General features: G+C 47.6%; 1 protein-coding gene across 1 annotated transcript; it reads right to left on the bottom strand.

The window, feature by feature from the left end:
• Positions 1-8,224: 8,224 nt before the first annotated feature.
• Positions 8,225-9,758, bottom strand: LOC120505741 (hydrocephalus-inducing protein homolog; the record flags this gene model as incomplete). The annotated part of the gene is made up of 2 exons (XM_039716553.1): positions 8,225-8,849; positions 9,595-9,758. Coding segments are annotated over 2 exons (315 nt in total), but the record flags the coding sequence as incomplete, so codon positions are not given.
• Positions 9,759-9,826: the final 68 nt, after the last annotated feature.

The following is a 9,826-nucleotide window of genomic DNA, read 5'->3' as shown; positions in this document are numbered from 1 at the left end:
GTTTGTGCATGTCTCTGTGGGCACCTTTTCTGGGGCCATCTACGCCTCCGCCCACACAGGGCAGAAGACTGCAGATGTCAAAAGGCATCTGTTGCATGCCTTCTCCGTTCTAGGCATCCCCAAGGTGATCAAAACTGACAACGGGCCAGGGTATACTTCCAGGGAATTCCGGAGCTTCCTGCAGGATGGGGGGTAAGCCACAAAACAGGCATCCCTTACTCTCCCACAGGACAAGCAGTGGCGGAGCGGGCCCACCAGAGCCTCAAAAGGACTTTAGAACATCAAAAAGGGGCTATGAAGGTGGAGTCCCCTCAGATCCAGTTAACTAGGGCTCTGTTTACCATCAACTTTCTCAATTGCAGTTTTGAGTGCCTGAACCCGCCCATCACAAGGCACTTTAACACCTACAAGGACATGCACCTGAGGGCGAAACCCCCAGTGTTAGTAAAAGATCCGGAAACTTGGAAGGTGGAAGGCCCCTTTGACCTAATAACGTGGGGTCGTGGATATGCTTGCGTGTCCACCCCCACAGGGTTAAAGTGGGTACCTTCAAAATGGGTGAAGCCCTACCTTCCGGGAAAAGCCCACAACATCCGGCACTATTACAAAGGTGGAAGAGGCAGCGTGGTGATGGAAAAGAAAAGAAGTGCCGCTGTCCGGCCCCACCCAGACCGAACCTCTCTCACCAGAACCTTCTTTATTAACTTATTTTCTCCATTTATTTCAGTTGGACTCTCCCTCATCCTAATGCAAGTTCTGTTGATGACCCACCCAGCTGACACGTGGATCGTTCCCCAGCCGAAGGCGAACGTCTGGCGGACCTTGGCTCAGGCAATGGGACAAGACCAACTGTGCCTGTCCACGACCTCTGCAGCAGACCCCCTCTCGACTTGCCTCGTGGGAATCCCATTCAGGGATTTTCCCCCTCCCTTTTTCCCCACCCTAAAGTCCTTACTCCCCCAGTATGCCCCTGATCCCCGTCCCGAACCTAGAATCTTGTGGCGTGCGGTCCTTACAGTACTCCAACATGCCCCTGAAGAACCCACACAATTTGATCTGCTCGGCTCCGCCCGCACCTCCCTATGCTTTCAGTTCGTTCCCTGCCCCGGGGAGAGCCCATTTCAAGAGGTCCGCCAGGGAAACAAGAAGTATATTGCCGCCAACTGGTGTGACTACATTGCAGCAATCAGAGCTCCATCCACATTCTATGGGCAACCCCAAATCCTCCCTAAAGGCGTGTTCCTGATGTGTGGAGACCGAGCGTGGGCTGGCATTCCCTCTCGCGTCTGTCCGGAGGGCCCTGCACTTTCGGGCGGTTGACGCTGCTTACCCCCAACTGCACCCAAATTTTAGATTGGAAAAATAAAAATGTCACACAGAATTCAGCCCGAATTAAAAGAGACACCCGCAAATTTGACTCAGAGTTTGATGCCAAAATTATACATTGGTCTAAACCCAAAAACATTGTGGTTTTGGTGTTTTTGCCGTGGGTGGCCGCAGCAAAGGCACTAGGGGAATTGGGACACCTTGAGTGCTGGGTGGCGAAGCAAGTCAAGTTGACCTCAACTGCCCTAGCGGACCTCCTAGCTGACGAGGAAACAACGAGGAAAGCAACCCTCCAAAATAGGGTGGCAATCGATTTCCTTTTGTTACTCCACAACCATCACTGTGAGGAGTTCGAGGGGCTCTGTTGCATGAACCTGTTGTCACGAGCCGAGGATGCCAGACACACCATCTGCCAGATGTCCGAGGATGTCGACAACATCCGACAACAGACCTTGGACTGGTCGGGGGACTTGCTGAAGTCCAAAATAGGAGTGGCAGGCTGGGTGGGCTCCATCATTCATAACGTTTTAGTTATTATCTTCATTTTGCTCTGTTTAGTTTTCGGTTTCTGCATTATCTATAAGTTACTGACCAGAATTTTGTTTGAACTGTTCTCTGAATTAGATGTTATTACCCTTTTTACCCTAAAAAACCTATTATCCCCTTTCTCAACTCTTGCCAAAAGCCTCTAACTTTATACCCACTCCCCCACCCTTAGCATATAGAAAAAACAAAAAACAAAACAAAAAAACCCCTAAAAATAAACGGGGGGTGGAAGGAACAGAGGAAAGGAACAAGAAGGGAACCCTAACCCTCCCCTCCTACCATAAATATAACAAATTATGCTTATATTCCCTATCAGAAGCCCCATTCCTGTCCAAAGATGAAAAATATCTCCGTTGGTGCTGTCCTCACTGCTGCCTGGATGTTCCTCACCGTACTGTGTGCCATCGGTTGGATTGGCCCACAGCCGAGCCATAATGTCTGGGTAACCTTAGCAAAGACATTAAAACAGGATAACATGTGCTTATCCATGGGAAGCATTGATAACCCACTTTCCACATGTCTAGTAGGAATTCCTTTCATAGCTGATGACTGGCCCGCCTATAATTCAGAGCTTCTTCGCAGCACATTTAAGAGACCCAACCTGGTAGATACTTGGGATGAGTGGACAAAAATACTGCCCAATGCTCTCGAGGAATCCCAAGAACTGGATCTGTTGGGGTCCTCTAAGGCCACTTTCTGTGTCAAATTTACTTTAGACGTCCAAAAAATAATTGGCCAGAAATTGACCAGAATAAAAATATATACCAAAAAGGCATATCGCCAATTAACAAAGCCTACAACCCTCACGATTGGTGTAATTACACTGCTCGTGTGATCTCTGTGTCCTCTCTCCATCCCAAAGTTCTACCCAAGGGAACGTTTCTCAGCTGTGGTGACATAGTATGGGCTGGGATCCCTTCACGACTTCAGGGAGGTCCCTGTACCCTTGGAAAACTTTCTACCCTTACTCCAAATATCACCTTGTTGCACAATTGGAAAAAAGAGAGCGAATTAAAATGCCACGAAAGATTCTACACAGAATTTGATGAAAATTGCAATCCGAAATTATATGATTGTAACAAACCTAAAAAGATAGCTGTCTCTATATTCCTACCATGGGTAGCTGCAGCTAAGGCCCTAGGTGAAATAAATCACCTCGGGTGCTGGCTCAGTAAGCAAGCTAACGCTACTTCTGCTGCCCTGAGCGATCTCTTAAAGATGAAAATTGCAATCCGAAATTATATGATTGTAACAAACCTAAAAAGATAGCTGTCTCTATATTCCTACCATGGGTTGCTGCAGCTAAGGCCCCAAGGTGAAATAAATCACCTCGGGTGCTGGCTCAGTAAGCAAGCTAACGCTACTTCTGCTGCCCTGAGCGATCTCTTAAAGGAAGAAGAAACCACAAGACATGCATCACTCCAAAATTGAGCAGCTATTGACTTCCTGCTGCTTGCCCACGGACATGGCTGCGAGGACTTCGAAGGGATGTGCTGCTTCGATCTCTCTTCATGCTTGGAATCCATCCACGCCAACATCCAGAAACTGAAGGGATTTGTGAAGGACTTGAAAATAGAAAGAACCCCAGACTGGGTCAATGACCTCTTCGGTCAATGGGGATTAACAGGATGGGTTGCATCTTTGGTTAAGGGAATCTTGTGGATTTTTCTTGTAATTGTCATTGTGTAAGTGATGTTCTCATGCCTTGATCATTGTTTTAAAGAACCATAGGGAACGCCTTTTTTCTAAATACAGAAAGTGGAGTTGTAGCAGACCCAGGGCCTGCAAGGCCTCAGAAGCCTGAGCTAGGAAATGCCAAAGTCAGCATGACTGGACCCTAGCAGCCCCTCTCTTCCACCTTTCGGACCCTGCTTATCTCCCTGTAAGCTCATAGGTCACTTTCCCCTGACCCTTACTATTGGACAGTTTTCAAAACCCCTGTAAGGTATAAAACCCCCTGATTCTGCCTGGTTCGGCAGAAGAGCTGTCACTGGGAACCTTTGCGGAACACCCGAAGAATAAAGAATCCCGCGGAACCTCACACAGTGCTTCTCCTCTCTCTCCCTGCCTCTGCTGCTGCGGCACCTAGCAAGCTAAAGAGCTGAAAATCACTGAGCTGATAATCACTAAGAGCTGAAAATCACTATAGCTTGCCTGCTGAGCTATCCCGGCTCCAGCACTCCCCGCTGGGCATCTGCCCGGTGGGTAGCCGCCAGGATATACATTCCCTCTGGTGCTCCCTCTCTGTGTGCACAGCCCTGGAGTCAGCAGACACCGAAGGAGACACCTGAGGCTACAGCAGCCTGCTGCGACCTTGCCTGGGTGAGTGAGCTCTGCGCAGCTCCAGGGATGGAGATTATACAGCCTGTCAGGAACATCTGCTCCACTTTTGGGCTGACCTCATGGTGAAGAGGATTTTTTTTCTTGCATCTCATCAAAATGTCCATGCTGCTGCTGTGTCCATTGCCTCTAGAAGAGTTCTGGTGTCGTGCTCTCTCTGACTCCCCAGGAGAAGAAAGCAGCAGCTTCCAGAGTCTTAGAACATCATTCCCTATTCCTCTTTCATCAAGGTCTGATTTATATTCCCACTGCTCAGCACGCGAGGGATTGCAGCCCACAGTGGAGCAAAAGGCTCTCTGGTGGCAAATACAGAGATCAGTCCAGTCTTGCCCCTGATTGTTCACTATTAAATCATCTTTTCAATATTAACTTTTGTGGCAGTGGGGTTTTGAAGTTTATTTGTTTCAGAAATTGTTTAAAATGTTGTAATGGTTTGTTCCTATTCACCCCTGTTCATTTTTCCTAATAGTCTCTCCCTAAAGTTGTTTACCACCTGTTTTCCTGCCTTTCCCCATGTCATTTCTGGTATTTCCAGATCCTCCCCCATTCATTATCCAAACCCTGCCCCTGCAGCTTGTCTGTCATTATTTGCTACACCCATTTATTTAGAAGGTTCGTTGTCAGTTATATTTCCCTTCGCTCATTGGTATGCACTCTTCCCTTCCCTATTGGTTTTATGTTTATGTGTATCCCCCCCATACTCCTCTTATCTAGCGTTTGATTTGTTGTTAGGCTGTGTCCTGCTAGGAGACAGCCCCTCTTTAAAAATCACTGGTTTTCTCTGTTTCATGCCCTTTTGCCTCTGCTTCCCCTTTGAGCTGCTACACTGTGGTACCTGTACCACTTCCTTCTCGGGGAGGAATAAAGACAGTTCGGAGAGGCAAGCAAGGGGCCCTTCCTTCTTTCCTTTGCCTCAGTCTGTTGACGTGGGTCCACACTTACTGGCCGCTTCTGTCGGTATGGGACCTGAGCTTGTGGCCAAACCGCGACCCTCCACCTGCCGCTGGCTGAGGCCACTCGTGACGCGCGCCGAGGAGAAAGGGGGTCAGAGCTCAGTGGCGACCAGAGTCACCCCCTCCTCCCGCGACCAGGCCGTGGCGTCAAACTTTAATGAGTCACTTCCTTGTACCACTGTCCAAGTCTGGGGAGGAGTTTCCACTGGTCCTTTGAGTTGAGAGGTGTGAGACCGACCACTCCTTTTCTGCAGTCCTGGTAACTGTTCCAGTTGTTAAAAGTACCTGAAAGGGACCTTCCCATGCTGCTGTTTAAGGTATGATTTTTCCAAGATTTTATTCAAACCAAATCTCCTGGTTTTACCTGGTGTATGTGAAAGTCTAGAGGTGATGTTTGGGGTAACAAGTCTTTTCTGCTAAGATCTGTGAGAGAAAGTGTAATTGCTTGCAAATAATTTCTGAGATGGAAGTCATTAGTTTCAGCCATTGGCAAGCCCTCCTCCCTTCCCAGACAAGGTAATTTAAGTAACATTTCATAGTGAGAAACTCCTATGACCTTTCTTGGAGCAGTTCTGATCTGTAATAATGCTAATCTGATTTCAATTATTAATTTCGCTATATGGTTCTTAAGGATAGCATTCATTCTCTCCACACATCCAGAGCTTTGAGGGTGCCATGGGGTATAGAATTTCCAATTTATGTCTAATACAATACATAGAATGTAATTTTTTTTCTGTTGTAATCTTAAGGTGTTCCTTATTGTGAGTTTATAGTGGTTTGTTCCATGTACCCTGTTCAGTTTCCCCAATGGTTTTGCCCTGAAGTTGTTTGCTACTATTTTCCTGCCTAATCTTAAATCAGTCCCCATCTCAATCTCCCTTGCACCTCCCTGATTTCCAGACCCTTCCCTGCCAATCCTGGAAGAACTGCCCTCTTCCCTTGTTCATCAAATGTAACCCCACCCCTTTCTCTAGAACCTTCCTTGTCTATCACCCTTCCCTCAAAGTGTGTATGCCAAGCCTGATCCCCTCTCATTATCCCCTATTGGGGATATTCTGTCCCCTAGAATCTGAAGTAACTGCCCTACGTTCCTCCCCTGCTGTTCTACTATTGGTTATCCTCCTCTCATACACTCCCCTGTTTTTAAGTTGCTGTTACCCTGTTGGAGCTTTGTCACTTGTCCCTGGACTATCTTGGAGATTAAACCCTGTTGAGAATTTATACAAGTGGCCCCTCTCATCTCCTTTGTTCTGGCTTCCTTGACTCAGGATTCCTATCAGCAGCCACACAGAGCAGCTTTGCTGCCTCTGGGAGTTGGGCAGCCCTGCTGTACTGCCACCCAGACCGGCCCGAGGGGTGGAGAGGGGGCAGCCACTCCTGGCACGGGCCAGGAGGTGAGAACTAACTGGGGGATCACCAAGCGACGGCCCATGTCATGATTCCATTCTTTCAGTTACCCATATCTGGGAATGAGTTGTTCTAATAGCATCTTAGCCGCTTTGGAGGTAGTTGCAGTTGAGATAGGAAAGGCTTCTACCCAGTCAGTGAGGTGATCAACTGTTCCAAGAAGATTTTTCCATCTCTGGATTTTGGGGAACTCAGTGTAATTTATTTGCATATTTTGAAAGGGTCTAAGGGCTAGGGCTCTTCCCTCACTAGGGTGTTTTCTCATCACTTAATGTTTTAACAAGTCAAACATTGTCTAGTCACTATTTGGCTACTGTATTGACTCCTGTTGGAACCCAGGACATTTCTCTGGCTGCCTTGGATGGCTTGAGCCCCTGGCAGGGGGCTCAGAGACCTTGGCATGAAGCCAAGACACCTGTGCCTTTGATTTTAACCCATGGAGAAAATTGCCAACTTTATGTGAAGAGCTGCAAGCCACGAAAGTTTAAGTAGAATGGTAGTTAGTTTGCCACAGGGTGAAAAGGTGGAATTTTGGGGGTTTTAGAATGGGGGTTCAGGAGGCAAGATGGAGGGATTTGGATATGCCCTCCTTCTTCTTCCTAGCCTCCATCTTTTGCTGTGATGGTGGCATTTTTAGACTGGCTCAGAGTAGAGACAGACTGTCTAACATAGGTGATAGATATTGGAAAATTATTGTAAATAAAATACCCGTAGTTCTTAGTATAAAATATTGACACCATCCCAAGGGCAGTCACTGTGCCCCGAACCAACCTGCTAGACAGACCTCAGTGGGTCAGGAAAAGAATGTATTAGATAAGAGAAAATAAACAACCTTGAAAACCAGAGCCAAGGAATCCTGACTCCTTTGATCGCTGGGCTGGGAAGAAGAGAATTTCTAACATCTCGGGGTCATCTTGACCACAGAGATTCCGAGAGACTCCCTCACAGCAATAAGTTCTTCAGAATTGATCACAGTGTGCTTGAGCTCTCCAGTGTATTCCTTGGTGTAGCTTAATTAAAATATCTCTAGCAATTGCTTTATTCATTATTTGCCTCCCTTTCCTGCTCAGCTGTGACCAAAACTACACCAAAGGGAAAGTGCCTGGAGCCAAGGGAAGGCTGTGGTTGGGTATCTGGTTCTGTTTGTTGTTGCTGCCTGTTGTTGCTGCCAGTGTTGTTGTTTGTTTGCCTTGTTGTACTAGCAAAGAACTTCTCCTATATCTTTGCCTGAAATCCTCTTAATAAAGTTATAATAATTTGGAGAAAAGGTGGTCACATTTGTGGGAATCCATAAAATCAGAAGGTTTTGCGAAAGCTGCAAAAGACAGGCCTCAGAGACAGCAGAACTGTGGTTAGAGCTAAGCAGTAGCCATAAGATTGGTCAGCAGAAAAATTATGTAAGAAGTAGACAAGTAAGGACAAATACAACAATGGTCTGTGTATTAATGCTTGTCTGGAATAAATCCTTAAGCTGCAAAAAAAAAATATCTAGTGAGATACTGGGAAGTTCTAAGCTTAATATTGGTGCTCTGTGCATTGTGTTTTAAGGCTTACAGGCAGGTATTGTATTCAAAATAAGCAAGCATCGTTTTAACCGAAGGTACGTGTGCTTATAGTGGTCGGATGGAGCTACTGTCAATATGCTTTTGCTTTGTGTGATTGGTCAAAAAACTTAAAAAGTAAGTTGTAACATTAAGTTCTTTGTCTGCTGCTGGGGATGTGAGCTGCTGGCATCTTTCGATTGTCATAACCATGTAATGACAGTGATGCTGGAAAATAAAACAGCTCAAGGCAATTCCTAGCAGTCCCATCCCGTTCATGATTTGTACATAGCCCCCGGCCGGCAATAGCATTCCAGAGAGGTTCTGCAGACACCTGTCTTTCAAACCAAGACAAGCTGACAACTAATAATTTGTTGACAATTAATGGACAATTATTATTTATCAATTAATTATCAGTCTCATAAACAGTTAATTAATGTCAGTAATGAAAAGGTAAGCTAGAGATGTTCACTGAAACTTGGAAGGGTAGCTGCAGAGGTCTCTGGTCAAGGGTGGGAGACCGTCACCAGCAGAAGGCATGATGTTGCCGGCTCCTGCAGGAGGCCCCAGCTGACACAAACACTGTTACTCGGATGTTGGTTTCCAGAGCATCTGCTTCTCGGGTCCCTGGCCTTCCTCTGTCTGCTCTAATGGTTTACCAAGATTCTTCTGCTCCTGGGCTCTGCCTTTCACAATCACCTGCCCTGTCTTCTGAGCGGGCTTCAGGTTAGGAATCCTAGGAAGAAAGGGACTGGTATTAGTCAGACGAACATTCCCAGCCAGTTGTTCTGCAACTTGCAGAGCAAGTTGGACAGTGTTTCATCCTCTCTCTGTGCAAGCGGCGAGCAGCAAATTAAACAACTGCGCTCACTGCACAGAGGCTGCAGAGGTGCAAGGGCAGGAACATGACCAGTTAAATGCCTGGGGACCAACTACAGCACACGGGGTTCCATGTAGAGAAGCAGGCTCCTGATTTCACAACCCTCCAGGAGCTTGATGTTTCACACAGTGTCTTTTCCCAGTGTCTCCCTACCAAGGCCAGATGATGATCTTTCTGTGCTCCCGCGGGTGTTTCTGCTGCCTCTCTGGGGCTGCCTGACTCCAGGCCCACCTCCCCATGCCAGTCAGAGGGACTGAAGGGAGGGTGTTAGGGGGTGAACCAGGCTGTGCTTGGTGATGCCCAGCAATAGGACAAGAGGCAATGGGCAGAACCTGAACTGGAAATTCCACCTGAACCTGAGGAAGGACTTATTTCCTGTGCAGGTGCTAGGTTGCCCAGAGAGGGTGTGGAGTGTCCCTCACTGGAATTATTCCACAGCCCTCTGGACAAAACGCTGTGCCATGTGCTCTGGGATGACCCTGCTTGAGCAGGGAAGTGGGACCAGATGACCTACTGTGATCCCTTCCACCCTGTCCCACCCTGTGATCACCCAGTGATACCCATCAGAAGCATGAGTTGGCAAGTGCTCGATGTTTCCCACCTGCACAGCAGGGTGGTCTCAAACTTCCCCGCGCACTTTGGGGAGAACCGCACGTGAAAGGTCTGCTTCTGGCCAGGAGCAAGGATGCCGTGGTAGGGCTTGATGGAGAACAGTGGCAGGTCACGGACGACATCTGGGAAGATTTCCAGGTGGGAACCAACACGCTTTGAGCGGCGTAGCTTCTTGGAATGATCCTGCTGCTTGGGCTGCTGCTGCTGCTTGGCAAGCTGCT

Source organism: Passer montanus, unplaced genomic scaffold, assembly GCF_014805655.1.
Source record: "Passer montanus isolate IOZ18808 unplaced genomic scaffold, ASM1480565v1 scaffold357, whole genome shotgun sequence".
Lineage (NCBI taxonomy): Eukaryota > Metazoa > Chordata > Aves > Passeriformes > Passeridae > Passer > Passer montanus.
The sequence above is the reverse complement of the archived record's forward strand: the minus strand, read 5'-3'. Positions and strand labels throughout refer to the sequence as shown.